At 34.3% G+C, this 24,428-nt stretch overlaps 1 protein-coding gene across 2 annotated transcripts in view; it reads left to right on the plus strand.

The window, feature by feature from the left end:
• The window catches only part of LOC126834650 (laminin subunit gamma-1), a 41,360-nt gene that overhangs the window by 5,254 nt on the left and 11,678 nt on the right, over positions 1-24,428 (plus strand). The window contains exons 2-6 of one of the 2 annotated variants that reach the window (XM_050566736.1): positions 2,678-2,942; positions 9,872-9,989; positions 11,831-12,017; positions 13,459-13,589; positions 14,166-14,344. In XM_050566736.1, the coding sequence (XP_050422693.1) occupies positions 2,678-2,942; positions 9,872-9,989; positions 11,831-12,017; positions 13,459-13,589; positions 14,166-14,344 (880 nt within the window). Of the gene's footprint in view, positions 1-2,677; positions 2,943-9,871; positions 9,990-11,830; positions 12,018-13,458; positions 13,590-14,165; positions 14,345-19,554; positions 19,936-24,428 lie in introns of those variants that run through there. The other variant, XM_050566737.1, reaches the window with a different exon arrangement.

A 24,428-nucleotide genomic window follows, 5' to 3' on the forward strand; every position in this document is an offset into this window, starting at 1 on the left:
TATTAGTGTACAAACCGTTGATGACCAAATAACTCCATTAATAATAATTAATATTCTTTATATCGGACATTTATTTTTGAGGAAAATACCAAACGAGTCGACATTCAATTAATTATTAGTGCTTTCTTTCAAAAAAATCATATTTGGTAATTAATCAAATTATGTTGACAAATTATCAAAACTATATAAAATAAAATTAACGATTTCTGTTATTTTTTGTATATATTTTATCCATTTGATATTTTATGTAGAAAGCCAGAGAAGAGGAGGGGGAGCCTTGCTAGAGTAGCTTGCTGATTGATTAAGCTTAAGCTAGAACGATTGCACTTTACTTATAAACATATTTTTAATTTTTTTCAATATAATGCTTTTAAATAATTAGGAGAGGATATTTTAGGACGGTTAGATTAGGTTCAACCATTGGATGTACCATGGACAGTCTACTGTATTTATTTAACTTTAAATACTTACCGCACTTAATTGAATTATTTATTTCTAAAAATTAAATACTTTTGATCCGTCGTTAAACTGAAATGTAATTCTTAAAAAAACTCAAACTAGTTTAAGTCAATTATCTAGAAGAAAAAAAAACGAACAAACATATTGTACATAAATTTGTATTTATTAATATTTTTAAGAATAATTAATCATAATAAATCTATTATCCGGACTGTATAAACGTCAAAATCATTTAGTAACCAGTGTTTTATCAATTAAATTTGTCACCTTTTTTTTTTGGCTACTTGGATTTTTTATTCTGAGAGAAGTAAGGATATTGACCACCAATGCGAAACGCGTGGTAATTATTGTTCTTGTGTATCCACATACTACTTGAATTTATGTATAGTAAAAATACAAGTGCAATGAGAGGGGTAGGTATAACAATGTGCGTTCGCGTACAATAGTGAATAGAAGGTGTCGCGACGTTGACCCCGAAAAAAAAATAATACACGGTCAATTCCAGTAGCCTCGGTGGTTATAAATCACCCTGTACCAGATTCTGGAAATATTTATTCAATTCTTATACACACACGCACATACCTGATGATAAAAACATCAGACGTTATGTATAGTTGGATAATGCCTCACGTACATTTTACATTCCGCCGTTTATTATCTATTATTTTTCAATCTCTTTTGTATCTCTAAGACTCTACCATAATTTAGTGTGTGTGTGTACAACAACTACATTAATGTATAATAAACGCGTGTGACCCCCTCACTCCCCCCAATAATATAAATAGTAGGCTAATGGATTGTAAATAAAAGGTTTAACGTTTTTGTTTGAATATTCGTTTTCTTTAAATCTTAAAACACAAATTATAATTTAGTATCTACAACATACATCCGATGGCGCCAATATATAGCTTAGGCTAAGATCGGTCGGAGACGAAGGGAACTACTTTTTTTTTTTTTGCAAAGCCGAAGAAACGATTAATGTAAATTATGTCAATCCGAACTTGGTGTAATAATCGTTCGGACTTACAGGCTTATCGATTATGTCAATCGCAATATCGTCGACCGTGTACCGCCTTTGATCGGTAAAATAATGGCAAAATGCAGGCGATGTGCAACGTTAGACGTGCACTTTGTGTAATTTAATATGGGTTGTAATTATGTTGTTGTAGAACGTGATTGCTTTGATAGGGTCGGAGTTAGAGTGGTTGAAAACAAAATGCGCAGGTACTCTCGGTTGTTTTGAGATTGGATTTAAACAAAAAACAACTTGATTACAGAAATACTCGATTGTAATATCACGTTTTGTAAAATAATTGTAAAATTATTTCAATCGTATTTGATTACTTGCCCCTTAACGTTGGTAATAATTGAACGTGTAATTCAGATAAAAGCCAAGTTACTTTCATTGTTGGTTAAGCGCTTTTTCAAAACAGTCTTGTACGTTACTTGTTAACAATAAATTATTATATTAACATTGATAATATTCACTCATTAACGTTATTGAAAATTAGTAAAAATTCAGGTCAGTACTACCGATGATTTGACTCTAGCAATCAAATTAAGTTTATATAAAAAAAATTATTGAAACTTGAGTGGGGTATTATATTTACATGTCTTGACTAGTTCGCATCCGTTTCGGAACACTTGCACGTTCCATCTTCAGGGATTAACCTCAAATCATGTAAATAGTGTAAAGTTTATTTTATTTTTGGCTCCTCTTAACGATTGTACAAGTTGTAATGTAAATGTTGTAATGGTAAAATATTTTAAAAAAAAAATCATACAACTAGTATTAATACAACTAAATTATAATTACTATAAACAAACAATGTTAGATTATATGGTAAATATGCTATAATGGAGTGACTCAAAATCTATACAATTTGAAGGTTGTTTATGAATATTGTGTAAGTATACATTTGTTTTAGACATAAGTTTGTTCTTGAAACATAATAATAGTGAAGCCAGAAAGTGGTAATTCTTATCAAATTTTTTAGTATCATTCTAAAGTGTGATCACAACACAAACAAACGATAAACAAAAAGTACTGTTCGAAGTAGAAACATAGGTATGTTTTTGTACACAAATAGGGCCTGCTGTATGCGTTCTACAAGTTGAATACCAAAAGTGTAATAATATCAAAATAGATATCTCTTTGCCGTGTTTGTATGAGAGTTTTAAGTTCTTAACTAACGCAATACTCGCTTTTTGTTTGCAGAGATGTATTCCGGGGTTTGAAAATGCCGCTTTCGGTCTAAGAGTGGAGGCGACCAACACGTGCGGCCAAAACGGTCCCACAGAGTTTTGCGTGCAGTCCGGCAGTCAAGTGACCAAGAAGACCTGTGACGTGTGCACCCCATCGTCGCATTCGCCCTATTACATGACTGACTTCAGCAGTTACGCCAACCGAACGTGGTGGCAGTCGGAGACCATGTACGAGAGCGTCCAATACCCCAACCAGGTCAACCTCACCTTGCACTTTGGTAAGTGAACCAATCGAATTTACTCTTGCAATCATAAGAACGTGGGACACATTGAGGCGCTCAGATGCCAAACCGATTAACTCCATAAGATGAACATTTTCAGGACAGGCAGTTAAAGTTATTTGAAACAATGTATGTAAGTACAATTGCCAATTTTCTTAGCGCACACTCTAGTGGGGAAAAATTCTACTATGGAGTTATTTATCTTGGCCACTGAAAATTATACACTTTTTTAATCCAACCATGCTATTATTCGCAATTTGAAAAAAAGTGCAGTTAATCAGTTTGGCATCTGAGCGCCTCAATTCAAAATTTGGCAACTATTCTATCGGATCCTTGTCTCGATAGTTTCCCAAATACTGTGTACTTAATAGTATAACATATTATTGAGTATACAGTATTTGTTTTGCGCCTTAAATCAGCGCGCTATCTATAATATTGGGATAGAGTGAACTCACCAGTTTGAGGACATCCGTTTAGAAAACCGATACCGTTGGCGACTAGTATCCGTTATATTGTAATGGATTATGGGAATAAAATCTTATGGTCCGTCCGGCAGTATTTGTTGTGCCCAAATGGAAAACGACATATTATTTACATTTACTTATTCGGCTATTACACACCGACTGGAGCGTTAACGGTGTAATGACTTACCTAGCTTTTTGACAAAATCCGGTTTACCCAAGTTTGTTCAAAATTCAACCGAGTGTTAAGTCTGGTAGCTGCTTGCTTGCTTGAAAGAAATCTATTATCTTTATTATAAATGGGCTATTATGTATTGTATTTAGTTAACTGAGGTAATAAGTAATAACGGTGCATACAAAGCATGATGTTTGTGAGAATATTAACAATGGATTTCATGGATACATGGATAAACACAAAACCGATCAATTTACATAATTTATTGGTTAATAAAAACCTAGTAAAAATATTTTACTGTAGATGCCACTTTATATGTCACATATATTAATAAACATAAATTCATCAACCATAGAACTAATAATTTACAAATTAATCTTCATCATAAAACGTGTCTCTTAAAACGCAATTTACATATAAAATCAATAACCGTACACGCCTTATTTAATTAATAGCTTTGGCACTCTCATGTATTTCTAGGATAATTTTTTTTTTTCGTCTATTGACTTTTTTAAAACACAATTATTTTCCCTTTCGTTATTAGTACGACCATTCGATATTTCATGTTATGTTAAAATATATTTTGTTCGTTTATAATTATTCTAAAAATGTACCCAAGCATGTGGTTATTGGTCGTGACAAGTTTCGCAAGAAAAAAATATAGTAATTATACGTCACTTTGTTGGGCCTTAATACCGATAGTTATTTTTACTGTCGGGCGGTCAGCTTTCAAGACCGGATTAGTGTTTGTATTACAAACCACCGACTAAACGCACAGGGTGTATAATATTAACACTATAAAATAAGCATAGGCCATTGGAAACGAATAAGACCACGTGCTATACCATGGCGGGTTCATCCAGACAAATATTTATTTTATAAACTTATCTATGATATCCCCTCACGCTGCCATTTTGTGAATTAATGCTATAGTTAAGGGGACGGGGGTATGCAATAACCTAGTATATTTAAGCCACGTGGCGTACGATATTGTTTAACTAAAAAGATGCGCTACAGCTTCGACTTGGTCGGCTGTGAATTCAAAAAACCATGTTCCGTTTTTTCTTCCAAACACGCTGTATAGGTTTTAATTATTATTTAAAAAAAAAAATTAAACAAATACTATCGCGTTCAATACGTGGGCCGACCTTTTTCCGCTGAATATTACACGGGTTTCACGTAATATATTATATTATTTAACACACAAGCGCACCGAAGCGGTCTAGTGTATGGGCTTCTATTGCGGTACGATGTCCACTAATATTAGGCGTATAAGTTTCTACTACTGACAGACGGATATTAATGTAACGCCGGTGTAAAAAAAAAAAACGTTAATTGGATAAACCCGCGTTGGTCGGATATGAAGCTGTCACGACCGACAATCGTTTGGGCTTCTCGGTACGGTTTTAAGCTGCAGTTTAAATGCACACACAATACCTGTATATTATAATAATAATAATATATGTTTATTTAACTGTAAGGGGAAACCGATTTCCACGTCCGACAGTTCCGGTCCATGTTTGGTCAGCCGCCGTTGAAAAAACAACAATATTTAATTAGGTACCCCAACCGCGTATAGTGTGTTATTCTTTAAGAACACATCCACCGAGTACCTACTCTAAAAGTCTCTGCAGCCGACACTTCCGCTCGCTGTGGAAAAACGGAAATGATCATCAAAATATGCATTTCACGCAGCCTCCTTTGAACATGGTAATATTAGTAACAGCTACATTCGAATAATGGCAAATTCCAATAAACTATATGTTAGATTCAACCTCGACCGATTATGTTAATGAATTATTGAGTTTAGTTTATTGGAATTTGTAAAATATGTTCAATGAACTGTCTGCCCTACGCGTGTGTATTGTGGTCGGATGTGATTAAACTCTTTTTTTTCTTCTTTTGGAGTATTGTAAAATTAATTTTTTTTTCATTTTATACACCGATAAAATGGTCGTTTCGTGTACAGATTACACTCCGAACAGGAAACGACGAAACAACGACCTCTGGACCTCTTCCATTGATAGAAAATTCATTTCGAACGCAACAATTAAAAATGTGTACTCTTAAAAAGCGCTCTAACGGTTGTACATTCGAGTATTGAGTTTATTCTCGCACACATAATTATTAATAATAATATATTTAAAAAAATATTCCACTTGAATTATATAACTATTAAAAAGACTCAATATTGTATGTATTAACACTAGTCACTAATATCATGGTACATTATGCCTTATGGTGTTGTAAAAAAAATATATTCATCAAATTCATCAAACTCTGTGTGAAAAAAAATTGTTAACAAAATTATGAGTTGAGATTATTTTTTTAAATATTTTATCGACGCCTACTTGAACGTAGCCAAAATATGCGCGTGCAACCATAAACAACAAGCATTTTTTAACATAATCTTTTTTATTTTAACGAATCGACATTGTATATATTTTTTTTCACTAAACGAATTCACAATCAGTAGTTGCTACGATAAAAATAATAATATATATATACATTTTTTTTTTTTGGTAGCTCTACAACAGTTACCGGTTGGTTTTGGTCAATCAAAGGCAAAACGTTTACACGGTTATGTCGTGGCGTTGTTTGTCGTTTGGGTTGTTTAATGACAAATAATTATATACATAATGTTAAAGCAGCGACTACCTTAAGTAAATGGATGGACGGAAGGTAAAATTAAGTTCGGTACCGTAGTGGTCAGACGCATAAATTACTACCGGTCGTTTTGTCATTTAAACCGTAGGACGGTCATAATGCCTTCTTATTTTATTTTCCATCGCCCACGTGCCATTTGAATGTAAACTTCCCTTCGATCGCGGTCCAACGACGACGGTTTAAAAATTGCATTACAGTAATAATTAGTAGAATAATATTATTATCACCCAAAGGGGACATGTATTTGTACTAGTGATGGGAATCCGAAAATCCGGATTTTCACAAAAAACGCTATTTAAGCCACTTAAAGGTCATGTAAATAGTTAAGCGATAGTTCTGAATAAATAAATTAAAATCGGTTTTCTCACGGGTCAATGTTTTTAAGCATTCTGCGAAACTATCTATCTACCTAATCTGTTGACTTATGTTTTAGCACTTAAAGTTATAATAGATAATGATGGGAATCATACTGTTAAATATATGTTATTTCAGTCATTTTTTTTTATTAAAACTATTAACTCAATAAGTATGTATTGAAAACCGGCAATCGACCAGTTTTCATTACCAATACTTTATTCTGATTTAGAAAAAGCATAATATTGCTAATTGAGTCGGTTGATGAGTTTCCACTCTAAAACTGCCCTTTAAAACATTATTTGTTGTGTTAAACATTTGCAAATGTATTTATTTTTTAGACAATTTTTTTTTCTCAAAATGTATTATTCGTGATAACCCCGTTAACATCGGGTTTTACGTTTTTTTTTTTTTAATATTTTTACATACCTAAACACGTACATGGTTTTTTATTTGTTTGTTTATTTTTTTTTTATCTGAGTCGTGTCCGTAAAGTTGCCGTTCGGATACGGTCTGAACACAGTATACAATCGACCTCACGACAATATTATAATATAATATATCCGATACAACCGAAATGCATTTACATACATTGCGTTACTCGACTACAGGGTGAGCCGGATCGTCCGAACAATGCGATTGCTGTTTTACACACACACACAAGTACAGCGGTTTTTGCAAGGCGAAACGACAAAAACAATAAAGCCATTAAAAGTTACATACCGCTTTATATTTTTAGTGTTTTAGAATGATTTTCAGACATTCGTACAAATCATTGTAATAATTTATTATATTATTGTGTAAACAGTCGAAAACGATCAGGATAACAGTGCACCCTGTAGTTTAGGCCGACCACGACAACGTTTAACGGGTAAAAAAAGAAAATGTGTAAAAAGAAAATAATCTCAGTTGTTTTTTGTGCAAGCGGCCGACAAATTTCTTTGTCGACCCGTCGGTGAAATAATAATTATTATTATTCACTATACTGCACCGTGTCAGTTACCCTTAGACCGGACACTGTGAAATAATTATTTCACTAGTTTATCGTACGACAACATTACATTATACTTAAGAAATAGACTGAATATTATTTTCAGTAACATGGTGGATTCAATTATGGTTGATTAGGGTCTATCTTTCTTGATAATTCATGGCCGGTGTAACCAATAGGCAACCAAAATACTTTTCGAATACCCGTTGATTTGTTCACACATAGCAACCTGAAAATTTAATAATATTTAAATAATAATAACATTTAATAATTATAAATTTAATATTAAAATATATTATATGGGTTTTGCCTTTTCAGCTAAAATAATTATTTCATTGAATAAACTACTGTAATTACTGCCTATCTTAATCATTCAATCTGTCGAGGTTGTGCCACCAGTTGAAAAAAAAAAAGTTTTTCAGCAGAGTCTGCAACCACGAAAGAGCATTTTCATGTCTCGTTGAAGTACCGAATAAATTTAGAGTAGTGGTGGAATTATAGATAATGATATAGTATATTAACGAGCGGTAACAAGCTAGTATAATAAAACGTCAAGTTTCTGGCTAAAATTGTAGTGTTTATTGTCTGGCTTAAAACAATTCATAGAGAAATTGGGCCCTTAAACTGTTTTGAATGTATTATTTAGTTCTAATTTGAACGTTGAGCATACAACATATCTCTTATCTCTTATATCTAACCCTTATCACTAACTCCCTATCCCCTACCCCTATATCCCACCCCTATATCATATCAGATAACAGCATAACACTTTTTTCGTTATGCTTTTTTCGGTTATTTTCCACAGCTAATTCCCACCCTCAACCTCATTCCTACCCCCACCTCATCTTTATCCCCATTTATTTTTTGGTAACGCATTTTTCGTTATAATATTTGCGTTATAATATTTTCGGTTATGTGCCAGAGCTAAGACATGAAAATGTCAAAAAAATTCAAACTGTTTAAGCCTAAATAGGGCGTAGTAAAACCTCAACTTGCAATATTAATTAAAATATTGAATCTTGTTTATAGTTACCACAATGAATAATATTTCAAAAATTCTCGCCTTTATTTAAAATAAACAAACAAACATTTTTTTTTTTTTTGAAAATTGTTATTTTTAATGGAAATTATAATACATATTAAACTAATTGAATTTTTTTTATTAAATGTGTAAGTTAAAAAAAAATTGCTAACGCTTAAATTAGTGGAAATTTCTTAACAATCTCAATAGGTACAGTATAACAGCAAACGTAGACGGTCCTATGTAATTGTTAGTGCAATAAATATATTCGAACAAGTAAAATAATTTATTATTTACATCGAATTAACAATTATTATCATATAAATGTTAAGCCGTTTTGGTTTAAGTAAGAACCTTTGCCCAGTTGGTCTTATAAAAATAAATACTAATAATTATAATATTAATAAAAAAAAAACTCGAAAAGATATATTAAGAATTTATAACAAAACCAGCATTAGAGATTATTATTTGATTGTAGGTACTCAGATGAAATGTTTTTTAAATTTTTTTTTTTTATTGCAATTGGACTTTTTATAGGCCGTCGCATCAAACTCGAATGTATACTTTGTGTTCTCAGTTTTATAGTTTTTTACCGTATACAGGGTTACCTACATGCATTTACGTGCAAATTCTATATGTAAATATGTCAAAACAGTTTGAGCACCCTGTATATGTATATACTTGATACAGTTTTCGAATACCCGCGTCGGTGTGGATGGAACCAGTTTTTTTTTTAATCACGAGCCGACCGCGTGAAATGTTAACCGTATTCATAATAATAGTAAAAGTAATAGATACTACTGATGTACAAAATCTTATGTAATAATTTACCTATCTAAAAATGATTATATATCTATTAATAGTGGCCAACACCGCAGACGGAAAAGCGGCCTAATTAATTCATTCCGGCTACCTAAGAAAAAAAAAACCTCAAATTAAAATATCATTATACACAAGGAACGCCTGTATGTTAATAATTATAACGTTATGGTTTCTATATTATTACACTTGACGGTTCGTCGTTGCTCGAGGGTGGACGCGATAATATTAAAAATATTTAAAAAAAATCTTAAACGTCTATCTTCATCGCCTATTCGACAAAGGGGATAAGTAAAAAATAAATCCAAACAATACTGTTTTCTACTAATTACAAAACGCTCTCTACAAAAATGTATTGAAAATGTGAATTTTTGCAAAAACTGTGACATATATTTTTTTTACTTGAAATTAATGTAAATGTGTGTTTTTTTTTCTCAGGCAAGGCGTTCGACATAACGTACATTCGGCTGTTGTTCTATTCGCCGAGACCGGAAAGTTTTGCTGTTTACAAAAAGAGCACAGAAGACGGCCCGTGGATCCCGTATCAGTTCTACAGGTGAACCATAATATTATATATTATAACATTAGGTGTATACAGACATACCCGTCGCGGATCGGTTTATTGTCTCGTATACACAATAATAATAATAAGAATATGGATCCGAGAACAATGGGGCTCGTAAAATTAATCTTAGGCTGATTATTCATCGTGATGATGCGGATTCTTGTATTTTTTTTTTCTTCAAAAAATTCATAGTATTTACTACATATAGTACCATTCCAAAGTATAAGACGATCGTGTGCGGGCGACCGTGGATCGATTGATCGCCCGAGTACAACTATTCATATTGGCCAGACGAGGTGCACATTTTGAAGTGATGCCAGACTTTGTGTATAGAAAGAACGGTTATGCCTTGCCTCGCCCCGTCGATTGGACGTTATTTCGGTGATCAAATTAATCGTACTCAACTCTATAATCATAAAAACTCAAAAGAACAAGTTTAGGGATTATCAACAATACTTGTATATTAGCGAAAATCGAATAACAAAACAATGTGTTTTAATAGAACAGATTTTGATCTTACCTAAAAGTGTAACTCAAATTTGGACTTAACCGTGTTAAAAAATATAAATACATAGTTTTAAGCAATTTTTTTTTTTTTTATAAATATATCTAGTAAAGTTGCTAATGGCGAGAAAGTCCTTATAAGATACATTTCACGTAAAATAGTTCAGTTTTTAAATAAAATAAAGCATAAAAAAAAGTTTTAATGGGAAATATTAATGTTAAACTAAAAGCAATTTGTTCAATAATGAGACTTGAGTCCATTGCAAAACTGTTAATTGAAAACCACGTGGTGTTATATTATATTTATAAACTTACTTGTAACATTGATTTAATATTAATGCTAATCAGACAAAATTGGTGCACATCTATCAGAATGAACATATCGCATAATAATAGGCAATATGATTTATGAGTTTGAAACGTATATTATTCAACGATATTTAATTAAATTATCAGAACAATAAGCACACAAATAACGCAAAGTCTATAAAATATAATCTACGATCCACCCGAAGCCGTTTTATTTGAATACAAGTAATTAATTACTAATGTAAAACTAACATATAACGCTACAGTGTTTTGTATTAAATTACATTGACCGTAAAACAGCTGATATTAGTACAACTGGATTTCTCAAATATAGTTTACAATTAATACAATGTGTAGAGATTAATAGTGTTATGTATTTTACTGCCTGGCAATAAATTGATATTAAATATATTACACTAAACATGTCCCTAACATAAAAATATAAGTTTCATTGGTTAATAAAAAAACGTTAAAAACACTGTCCTTTAAATGTTAAACATACACGACCGATATTAAACTTATCGTCTACCGATTTTTATTTGATGCAAACTAACAATAAAACAGCAAAATTATAGTAAACGCACATCAAATGTATAATTTTATATAATATACAATAGTTTTAAAATTGTTAAAATATCGTCCGCTGTTAAATAGGAAAGTGGAAGGGAAAATAGGTTAATGACCTAAATAACTGATAAGAGAATGGACTGATAAAAGATGATTGATAAGAAAATCAGCTGATAAGAGCGTGTAAAGGATGTGCCACAAAGATTTTACAAACGAAATGACTTTTGTTCTAGTGAATACTTTTAAGTTTATTTTTGTTTTCAAATTTATTTATACTGGAATTTTGACTGGACGATAACCGAAATTTTGGATAGTTACTTTTAAAGTTATGCAAGTAAAAAGTTTAGGATGGCAGTTGGAGTGCGATAGGGTAATGCCCGCAGATAAAAATAACTGTTGCGCTTTATTTTAATATCACAATTATTAATTTTTATTATTTGTTTTATTTACAGTGGAAGTTGCAGAGACACGTACGGACTTCCGGACTTGAACTACATTAGACTAGGCGAACAGGAGACCAGAGCTTTCTGTACTTCAGAGTTTTCTGATATATCTCCATTGACCGGAGGCAGCGTGCCGTTTTCCACTCTAGAAGGTAGACCGTCGGCCAAGTTTTACGATTCGAAATCAGAATTTTGGGTAAATACACACATAAGTCGTTATTTAGATATTAATTTTTAATCGGACATGGAATACACTAAATTGTAATTACCGTACCAACTAAAGCTATTTTATAATACCATATGATAGTCAGACCAGATATATCAAAACTTTATTATTGTTTATTTGTTCACAAGCTTTAAATATTTGTACACAAATAATACATTTTTATTGATCTAGATTCTAGTACAACGATAAAACAGTTAAAAATACGGATGGTATTTAGAAATCCTTTTTTTTTACCAAGTAGGCAACCCAATATATACGACTGTATGTAATATTATCTAGCTGGGAATAATATACTTATTTACGTTGTGTTCCATGTAGGATCAAAACAGGTATAAGACATTTTCCACGGTAGTTGTAGTGGAAAAGGGTTTTTAATTACTTGTTAGAGATTTTCCAATGAAATTCTATTAAATTTGTTTTGCTATTTGAAATGTTTATGCATTTAAAAAATCACCTCTTTGTTATCATTAAAAACCAATTCTTTATCGACAAGATATGTTATGTAATTAAAAAAAAAATAGTAAGGTACTTTTTTTCCAAAATTAGTTTTAATAAAACAATTTAAATAATTGTTATTTTACGAGATTTTTTTGTTTTTATTGATTTATTAAAATTAATACTTATTTAGAAATGATAACAAATGGGTATTTAAAAAAAAACATATATAACATTACCGCTCAAACTGTGGGACAAAAAAATTATTATAAAAAATGATATTACTACTCCCTGTCAATAATATAACGGAGTGATTAAAATTTGACATGCAACAATATTCGTTATGAAATAACTGTTATAGTTAAAACATTTCAAAATAAATGTTTACAATCTTAAATTATATAGCTTAGTTTTTAGTGTTTAAGTTGAAAATATAACATTAAAGGGTACCTAGTTTTAGAGGGTAACTCTTAAGGTTTGATTAAAAAACTATAATATATTTTATTTACTGATTAAAAGCTAATGTACGTAACAAAAATTTCTTTTATTAACCACTTTTAAATTATTACTTATTAAGATTATTTACATATTAGCGTTTAAGGCGTTGAGGGATGGACTGCAAATTGTATTTTTATTCATTTTTTAACAATAACTGTATATATATATATATATATATATATATATATATATATATATATATATATATTATATGAGGTATTTCTAGTCATCATGAATATGTTAGTGAAATGCTTCTTATAAAATACTTAATGTTTTTAACACCAAAAACTAATACATTTTAATCGTTAAATATACATATATGATAAAGATTAAATTAAAAATTTGTTTCGCTAAAATAATATTATTTCTGAGTACAGTTTGACTGTAATGTAAAATTGTTTTACCTAAGTATAATGCCCCTCTTCCCCCCCATCTATATAATTCATAAATTTTTCTAATTTATTGCAATGTGTTCCAGGACTGGGTAACCGCCACTGATATTCGGATAACGTTAGATCGTCTGAACACTTTCGGCGATGAAGTCTTTGGAGATCCTCAAGTATTAAAATCGTACTTCTACGCTATTGCCGATTTTGCAGTTGGAGCCAGGCAAGTGTCACATTACGCTCGTTTAATTATAAAGTTGTTTGCTAAAAAAAATATCAACTTAAACCTAAGTAATATTGTTGTCGCCAAAATGTGTATTGTCGTTAATGGCATCTAAAAAAAACCTTTTTATTTCATTGAATAAATAACTTTGGGAATTCAAATAGTTATTTTTTTTTTTACAAAATAAAATGTCTAAAAATATCAATAAATTTAATATTTTTTCGTTCTTTTATATTTCCATTTTGGAAAAAGGGATTTTTAAGAAAATTGCTTTTAAAGTTTGCAATACAACCAATTTGATAATAGAAATTGGTAGTAAATTGGACATAATCTCAAAAGGGTTCTCTTTCGAATTATTAAGACTTTTTTTTACTAAACCAGGCGCCTCCAGAGCTTACAGGGTGTAAACCACAGCGTTATAATAACTATAATCAAGTGATCCCTTTGAGAGAAGCAACTGTTGTGCTGCTACTTTACTTGTTTGCTTCTTGTTTACTTGTTTGCTACTTGTTTACTTGTCTTGCTTGCTACTGTTATTAGCTGTTTATAAACTTTCAAATAATTGATACGTTACAGATGCAAGTGCAACGGTCATGCCAGCGAGTGTGTCAACAGCACCGGGATCGACGGGTCTTCCAGAAGGGTGTGCCGGTGCGAGCACAACACGGCCGGACCGGATTGCAACGAATGTCTTCCGTTCTACAACGATGCCCCGTGGAGTCGAGCAACCGCATCGAACGCACACGAGTGTAAAGGTAATTGCCTAACTTCGCCTGTCGAATCTGAATGCTTGAACTGACAACGCAACAGACCACCACCGCTAGATCTCGTCCCTGGTTCGCCCTAACACGGTATAACTATTATAATATTATCGCCATTGTGTAGAAGTCACGTCTTGTCTATAAATAGGTACATTTGTTCCTCGTGTCTTGGCGACTACATAAATATACTGTTGTGTACAGATCTTGTCGGTTCGCAGTCTGTATAACTTGACTAAGTGCATATTTTTAAACTCTGTTCAATTTACAAAATTATTGTCGTTTTCTTTTGACTTGAAATTCGAAAAAAACTACCAAGTACACAGTGGAACCCGGACAAACCATAGAAGGGTTATTACTGTGCTTACAAATAATACAAGGCAACATAGACATTGAAGTGTGTGTAATTTGTAAAAAAATGGTGGCGATTGGTCGGCGAGTTAGCTAGGAAAAGTAACCGATTAATTACCATAAGAATATCTATATATTTTTAGTTACAATTCAAGAATTTTAATTTAAAAAAAATTGTTTAACATAAACTTCAATTGTATATGCAACAATTCCTAATTGTTTTTTTTTAAATTAATATTTTATTATTCATTAACTGTATTTTCTACAAAAATGTCTGAAATAATCATATTTATCACTATTGTACACCTTAAGTTGTATATCTTAATTAAAAACAGTGACATAATCACGAGACGACGAATAATTTAATCAAAGGTCGTTGGCGGAGGTTAGGTTGACAATTTATCGCATACGTTTAATGTTTTGCTTAATCGGTTTTTCTTGTAAACGCAATTCACTTTGTCGACAAGGAACCGCAAAAATAATTTCTACGGTAAGGAAAGTTTAAAGAGAAAAATCTGTCGGCGACAGTTAAGACAACACAATAAGAACCGGTTACCGAATATTTTTTTTAAATTTTTTTTTTTTAGTTTTTTGTTTTAAACGTGCGCGCAAATGAACAGCGTAATAATACATATGTATCACAGTGCAAACAATAAAAAGTGGATGGACACATTCGTGGGGTTCGTGTGACGGAGGCGTGACAAAGATTGCGGTCTTACCGGTGACATGTGCACACAAAGAATAACAAACTGTTTTATTTTTTTTTTTGGACAGTTCGTTCGTGCCTTAAAAAGAAGCTTATGGTAGACGGACATTAATTTTCGTTGCCGTCTTGTCGCACGCATATGGGTATGGTACGCTTGTCGTTCCGAGCTTATATATTATTATTATTATTATTAAGTATCTACTACCTACCTACCATGTGTAATAACAACATCATAACCGATAATTTGCACTCTATATGGTATAGGCGAGTCGGTCGTTCAATTATTGCGCTATTATACGCTGCTATTATTTGTATTTACAAACGCATTCCAACGGCCGAAACCTGCAGGCCAATAGAACGTGATGAATGTCGATGTGATGGTTCGAAGTTTGTACGATTTTGTTTTACCCCAATGACTGTATAACTGGTACCGAGAGCAATATGTATTGGCGCAGTGTTTAACCCCCGACCTACGAGAAAAGGTAATGCTGTGGTCACACTGTCACTCTATGTCCTTGGTCAATGTTGTCTCTCCGGCAACCCCGTTATGTTATGTGCGCCGCACTCACCGAGGAGTGTCAGATAATAAGGTTGTGAAGAAGAGGGGGAAAAAAATTAGCGCGATATAGAAAATATATTTATAAAAAAAAAAAGCAAGCAATAATAATGATAATAATAAGAAATGGCAAACAGGTCTAAACGAAAACAGAAACGGTGGCGGATTTAAACGCGAGACTGGTTGCCGAATATGGCGCAATGGCTTCTCAGAAGCTAGCCTGCAGCTTAGCTTATATTATGTGTGTGTGTGTGTAAGTACGCGTTTGTCATGTCAACATGAGGACATGCCATCGTCAACGGGACCTGATTGGATATACCCAAGGTCTTGTGCGATATTTGCTGCCACAGCGTTCAAGTCTCCCACGAGGTATCCAGTTGGAGCTCTCGATGGGTTAAACACGTGTATTCGAACAATGAACCGACCAATGGTCACGTGTAAGTGAAATAAGAAGCTCGAGACTTTGGTCCGACTTGGTTTGGAAGCCAACCTTTAGGGTATACACACAAAAAAGCCAAATGAAGACTTTGAGACATAAGAAGAGCATTTTCGAATGAGACGGAAATACTTTATTGACACGATATTTACTTGAACTGGAATGGTCGAAAAGATGCTTAATCCGTGCAATCGAGAGTGATCTGCAATAACCTTAAACAGGTTATCATGCGAACTGTGTCTGCTCATTGTAAGCTCATCGTGTCGTTCGGTTTTTATCTGATCACGGGAATCCAGTGTCCCACTACAGTAGGTAGTTATAAGACAAACTTCTAACCCTCAATCCTGCCGTCTCCACAACACATTACATTTGTGTTTAATCCGGGATGTCTTGGATGTCCTATATTCGTCCGGTAAGATCCGGTAAAAGTCGATTGGATCTACACGTAAACAAGCTGTAAACGGTCTACATAAGAAGCTGTATCCATACACATGTACATTACATATATAAGAGAACGTTTATTATTGGGTACACGCGGGTTATGATTTAACTCCGTGCACTCCGGATGATATATTACAATTTATAGCAACGTTTATGTGGTTGTGCGCTAGGTATCGAATTTTACTATCTTAAGCCAACTCGAGCCGTTAAGTCCTTTTATTTTTGCAATGACTCGCGATGTTTCCGGTTTCTTGGAAAAAAAAAAAAAAAGGTCGCTGCTCGTAAAAGCCCCGAAAGGGTTTCTCCAAACAGCCTCGACTCCGGTACATGACAAGCTATTACCACCGCTTGTGTCGTACTTAAGAAATTATACGTTCAAGTGTAACTCAAGCAATAGGTATCCGTTTTTACCGTCTACATTGTTCCTGCACACTACTTATGGAAGTGCCTGCTTACAATATTATTGGGTATCGATTACGCGGCCTCTGGTCATCACGACGGAGTCAATGTGATGCACAGCTGATGTTCACGTACAAACGTTTTGTAACCGAATTTCCACCACCGCAATAAAATATGATATTTTGTTCCAGTTTATGAAGAGCACCCTTACCGGTTGAAACTGCTTTATTGGGTCTAGGTAATCGAAACACTCGGCCATTCGGTGTGGCGAATGACGGACGAGAGGTCATTCTCCCGGCGTAGACCACAATAATAATATATATTGTTATTATGCTATATTATGGACCCCGGTATAGGAACAGAATATGCACATTCGCCTATATTTTATAATAACTTACCTCTCACCCCATGTAGTGCGGTAAAACATTATTCTTTATTGGCTGTCCGACACCGACTCAATAACTACCTATTAAAAGTGATCTACTATTTTTTCATTTTTAAAAAAAAGATTTAAAGTGCTTTTAGACGGTGATTGTGATTGGCGGATATTAAGAACCGAATTTTTTTATTGGATATTTGAATCCATGAGAAAAATCATTGACCTTACAAACTGCTATACATCCCCATCGTTGTTGTGGCTTTGTATGTGCGTTGTTCGATTACTTACCTGGTGGGATACTTCCAGTGTACACGTCTATGATAGTAAGTTATGTTAAGCTTCCGAAACGTATGGAAACGCCACCGTTTGCTTGCCTACCTTAACGCGTACGGTTATAATGTACCTAACGTAGGTAACGAGCTTGGCGTACAATCGAATGTCTAGAGATTTATTTTTTAAAATGCATTGTGCCTTTCAGTGGCAGTAGACTCCATTCTCTCTCTCTGTGTGTGTGTGTTGTGTGTATACATTGTCCATATTTGGAAAAAACCGCTTGTCAGCAAAGTGCTGTTGTCGATACTCTAGCGTTTTGGTATTTTGAAGAAAAATAACTTATACAGAAATGCGCAATGCTTTCTCGACGATAATATTGTACGGTCAACGTGAAGTAAGATTTCATTTTAATATTACCCTCTCTAGCGGTAGCCAGATTTTTTTCTGTTTTGTTAAACAAGAGGCACGTCGCTGTAACAATAATACCAATACTTTAATCGAACATTATAAAATGTATGTTTGGCACATCCTTTTACACTTCGTCAATTTCTTTCACTCTCTCTTAAAAAAAAAAAAAAATAAAATTTAGTAGGTTTAACCATATTGGACGGTGTAGCACTTGTGACACAGATTTTCGAGTACCGCCTTACCATCAGTATGTTGGTATACATAATATTGCCAACGTTTATTGTTTTTACACTGTTAAATAATTACAATAAATAATTTTAACCGATAGTTTTCGATTAACAATTGGGTCGATCCTGTCAGTTGGATAAAATATAAATATTTTATTAAATAATGCCCACAGTGATGATGTATATTATGCTTGAATGGGTTTATAAATATTATTTGATTTGTTAGACTTACTACAGTATAACTTCTGGTAATAATTGAATATTGAAATGAATTATTATATTTTTCGGTAGCTGTCGAAAACTAGTTTTTGTGTTTAACAACTACGGGTAATTGATTTTGGTAGCACGGATAAAACCGACAAGGATTAGACATGAAAACATAATAATTACATAAAGAACGCGTTTAATCCCAAAGCTGTTATCTCACATCAAAGCAACAACAACGTTTGTTGAATTTCGTGGATTCTATGCTTTAAATAGGAAGTGTTCCAGTGTTATATAATATGATAAAAAATAAACTGAAGAATATCGACATAAGTCGTTGTCACGCCATAACCGAGCGTGAAACATCTGTAGACAAAACTGTTAGAATTAAAGTACACAGTACGGTTCGTTTGACTCTGAAGCAGACGATTAGCTAGGTTCATTACCGAAATCGTGCGGTAAAGTAATTTCCATTAAATATGAATAGTTATTTTAAAAAAAAAACTGATCCACTACCTATTTAAATAATCCGGTGTTTCGTTAGTATTGCGGTTGTGATTTGTAGTTACATAATACAGGGTGTCCCGTATGAAGATGTGGGGGTTTTTTTTTTTGTTGCAAAATATAAAACAATTATTATTATCGCCGAAAACGTGTGATGTCGGAGATGGGAATCCGAAGGGTCTGCGTAGTCGACCGGGTCTAAGAAGAACAATATCCCCCAGAAGAGGTATTCAGTAGGTATATTATATACCTCAGCAGCTCACACTACCTGTGCCGGGGCATCACTTATATAGAGATAATAACCAGTCTTCTCGGCCGTCCGTCAGCGTTAGCACTTGCGTTAACCGCGTGCAGTAAATTGTATCTAACGTTCTTCGAAATGAATTTCAAGTTTTAAATTTCAAAAATTCAATCCAGTGTCCATTTTTTTTAACAAATCACCCCATCGGTTAAAAATATAATTTTTATATATCGTTTTCCAAGACATATTACTATGTGTGACGGCACGTGAAAATAATCCATTTGCCATAATCGGTGTAGTGTTTTCTATTTTTTCAAAATTAATTACAAAGATAACATGTGACAGACTAACCGGATGACGAACGCTATGGAAGCGGCTACACTTTGTTGGTTATTTTTCGTTATCATCCCTCTCTGCAAATCCACGGACTGGGACGGATTTACACCTTGGTTCACCGGTTCTGGTAAATATCATACTGTTGTTGTTGAGTTATTTTATTTCCAGCCTGATGGACTTGAGCCGTTACAATTTTACATATTTTTTTTTTATCTATTTCATAACGTGCTTCGCCTCGAAGTCGAAGGACAGTAATAATTATATTCATAACGAATTGTCATCGTGCACTAGACGTCACCGACGGCGTACGGTCACTTGATTTCCCCTAAGTAGTAGACGGTTGATTAGCTTGCTTGGAGAAAAAAAATCTGTCCATCATGACGTGTCGACGGTTTTTTATTTTTATTGTCTCAGACCGCACCGACTCATCGCGGTGCCACACATAAATTACAATTGCCCTTAAGCGGGTGCTGTTCGAAACTTAAAAAAAAACCATAATTATTATTTTTACATCTCCTCGGTGTTTGTTCCAACACAGCCGCTGAGTGCTGGATGGTGCCGATTGTTTGACAAACGCATAAAAGCCCATAAAGGACCGCACCTATGTCTTCTTCTCGAGGTACACTCCAGCCGGGTTTACTCGTGTTTGTCTTGTCGGCACCTAAATCTGTTTCTCTCCAATATATACTCGAGTGTCTGAGGTGAAATTGAAAAATACATATTTAAATTAGGAGTTCAGAACGAGATACTTGGTAGTTAGCTTACTAGCTATGTATTGACAAAGTTGTTGTAGCGAGTCAAAGCTAAATACATAGGAGTATATTAGGGGTAAAACTTAAATAATAAACGAATGCATCCAAGGGAAGAAATGAGTAAAATAATAAATAGGTTCAAATCAAAAGCTATATACGAGGGGATTAGCGATGGAAATTGAGAATCTGGTTTGCATGTTGTAAACCACACGGAGTAAGTATTTGCTTTGCCATAGAATGGAAAAGTTCTTAGAAGATGTCAGCCAAACTCACTCGACCCAAGGCAAAAAAAAATTCTTTATGGGTGAAAGGAAAATAATTGAATACAGTAGTTATAAACCAGCCTCCGAGTAGAAATGGACGTTATAAAATGCAAAGACAAGGAGTGTGAGCGATAAAAAGAAGATGATGTTTCGTGTCTTTGAGTTGGTTTTTTTTCCCAGTGTATTTCATCGACTGTACTTACTTATTTTGCCGTTTTACTAGCCGCCTCCTGGGTTTTTATCTTTTGGGTCTTTGACTCCGTGACATAGACTCGGTAACACATCCGAGTGTTGATTGCATCCTACATTTTCGTGGTGGTGTAAAGAGATTAATGCGTTCTCCGGTTGAATGGGACGATAATTATTATTAAAAAGGAGAAAAAACGCGAGTAATCGTCGAGTTGGTAATAATAATAATACAATAGTGTTGTACAATACCGTATCCGAGTATCATCACACCTACAGTGTTACAAATTAACCGTAATCAGTAACGTCATCGCCCCGACGGTCCAATGATTGTCCGGGAACCGTTTTCGAATGATACAAATCCGATTTTAACGCACATCACACGGGCTAAGACAACGAGACGGAGCACAGTGATTTATCGTCTTGAGGCTCTGGCACGCTTGTGCAGCAATTGAACGTGTTAAAATCCTCATAATCCGCGTGCGGTCAGCCCCGGGATCTCATTAAACTCCTTAAAGAGGGGAAGAGAATAATAAGACGGAAAAAAAAAATTACACATTTATATTCGGTCATTACTATTGTCTGCCCCCGGTGTCTGGGGGTCAAACGCACGTGACCGTCGTCGATCGTAAATCAATCTTAAAGTATATAGATATACCTCTACCTACGTCTAAAGGGTTGCTGCCTTTGGTACTACAATCATCCGAGCTGTGATCCGTATACAAGACATCCGCGCACACACACATCCAACAATAACCAACGATTATTATTGTCGCGTTAATTAGGTATTTGGTCGTCGTAGCCCGCAGTCGGTTAGGACTTAGATCTGAAAAGGAGACAAAAATCGTTATGTAAATCAAAGTAGCTCTCTCTCTCTCGTTTCACTGAAAATGCCGACCAGCCCAGCGGGCAGTGGCGCCACACACGTTCGATTGTTACCTTCACTGCCAACAAATGGATAAAAAAAATTATAAATAGGGATAAAAAATACATAAACCGACGCTAAACTGTGTCCTCCCCCCGTGCACATTTTAATGACCGACCCTCTTGGCCGTGTGTTTTTTTCCTTTATTACGGCGGTGTACAGCTCTCTATTGTTAAACGCTTATCACATCAGCACCTGCGGCGGTCCATAATAGGACATAATAATATTGAAATATACTCAAAAAAAAAACATTAGAAATCATAATCGCAACGCCCCTTACAAGTACGACGGCCGGTCTTGAGAAAAACGTACGCCGACGCGTTTGTTGTTGTATTACTTATTGAAAAAAAAAAAAATACATAAAAACCCGAAAATACATTTTCGACGAGATTGCCCAAAACGTCATGTCGGTATTTTTGCCATTTACTCGCCGTTCAATATTATAGGTGTAATCATAAAAATACACGATAAAACAATTTTTTTATTATTAAACAATTAAAAATCCAGTCGGTTTTTTTTTATTTAAAATTTAATCGTCAGCCAAGACCTATTAAAAAAATTCTCGCCCGCCGTCTGGATACCGATCTCAATCGCAAAAAGGAATTTAATATAATATGTAATAGTATACATGAGTTTTACTAGCAACGTTGATTAGCCCGGTTGATTGTTATGACCGGCACACAAGCGATTTTATTTTCTGCTACCGGCCATGTGCCGGTGGCTATATCGATACACACTTATAAAAGTGTTATTATACAGTTTAGTTTAATGGAACGGCTATTAAACAATATATTAATATACTTGCACGCATACGGTCCTGTAACGAGTCCCCGTCGGCGATAGATCTTTGCCATTCGGACAAAACGGTCCTATACGACCAATAATAATTTAAATATGTATAGGTATTATTATTATTGTTGTTAAATATCGGTACGCCTTCGAAAGCGTTTGAAAAAGGTTTGATTTTAAAAAAAATTTGCCTTAGAAGCCCGTTGTGTGTTAACAATATGTCCATAGCGGCGCATTAAAGTCTTCTAAACGCTAATATGAAAACACAGTCATCACCGGCCGTCAATTATTATTACCACCTATACCTAAGTGCTATACAAGACCTTTTCAAGAACGCCTTCTCTCTTCGTAACACCGCGGTCGATTTTCAGTAATTCGCTTTGGGTACGCCCCGAAATCAGTTAATGTACATTCATACCTCTACAGCTGCAAGAGATAATAATATTGTCTTTAAAGATATCCCCCCCCACCCCCATTGCTGACATCCCAACTGACGAAGGCGGGTTCCCATTATTTATTATTTAGTAACAGAAAAAAATATGTAGTGGACGTCTTAATGGTTCAGAACTAGAACAACAGAACGGGAACCTAACCTTCTTCCAATCAGTGACTTCACGAGTGCCTTTTTTTTGTATCAGCTTCCACATTACCATTTGTAACTGAACGAGTAACCCTTGCGCGGCTTGCCCTTCTACTTCACATAATACAATCTTAAGTGGGCTAGCTGTTGACAGGAACAACGTCTTCGCCGGGTGTTAATTGTGCGGTCGACTGCGATTATGCTTGCGGTTAATCTATTGTGCGTATTTAGATAACCAAGATAGAAGTACCTACTTTTCTTATACGGTCTAATGTACGGCCGAGGAACCCCCACGGTCCCCCGCATGAGAATCGTTGACGCGTGACAAGTAGACCATCCACTAGATATACAAGTCACACGATTACCATAGGCCGGTCGTTTTGTATATGTATATATATATATATATTATTATTATTACTATCAACACTACATATATAAGTTGCTAAGTATATTATATGTATAATGCTAGGTTCGGTTGCGGGGGAGGGGAGGTGAACACCGTTAAAACTGGTCCGCGTTCGTGGCCGGCTATCTATCTGTCCGGGATAGGTGTCGTGCTCGTTTAATTTTTTTAGTTTATTTTCTGTCGCGAAAAAAAATATATTTTATATGTTATAACCGTTGACCGTTTTAAACGTTTCTCACGATCCACGCGACGGTTGCGGGTTTTCTTAAAAAAAAAAATACTGTTTTTCCCCTTAAGAGAGAGAGAGAGTGGTCGGTTCGAGGCACGCGCTGGGAAAACGAATACCACAACTTCGGGACCAGCGCCAACTTTACCGGTTCTCACGACGAGAGCGACCCTTTACAATATAATATCACATAGGTACAAGGTGCCCCGAGATATATACACACACATATTATACAAGCAATATATACTCATATTGCAAACGGAATTTGTTATTCAAACGAATATTCTATAATAATATAGTCTCTGGCGTTGCGGACGTTGAACAAATATTTCCCAAATATGTTTAGATTTTTATTTCATTTCCCTAGTCAGCCGGTTTGTGCACATCAGGTTTTCATTCATAATTTAAGGAGCGGATGTACTTCGAATTCGCGTACTGGGATAGTTGCGTTGACAAGGCGATTAGCATTTTTGTCAAATATTTATTGAAATCA

This window comes from Adelges cooleyi, unplaced genomic scaffold (genome assembly GCF_023614345.1).
Source record: "Adelges cooleyi isolate 19-005CV unplaced genomic scaffold, UGA_ACOO_1.1 ACOO_flye_CR_arks_rails_tigmint_CR_PRNA_21, whole genome shotgun sequence".
NCBI lineage: Eukaryota > Metazoa > Arthropoda > Insecta > Hemiptera > Adelgidae > Adelges > Adelges cooleyi.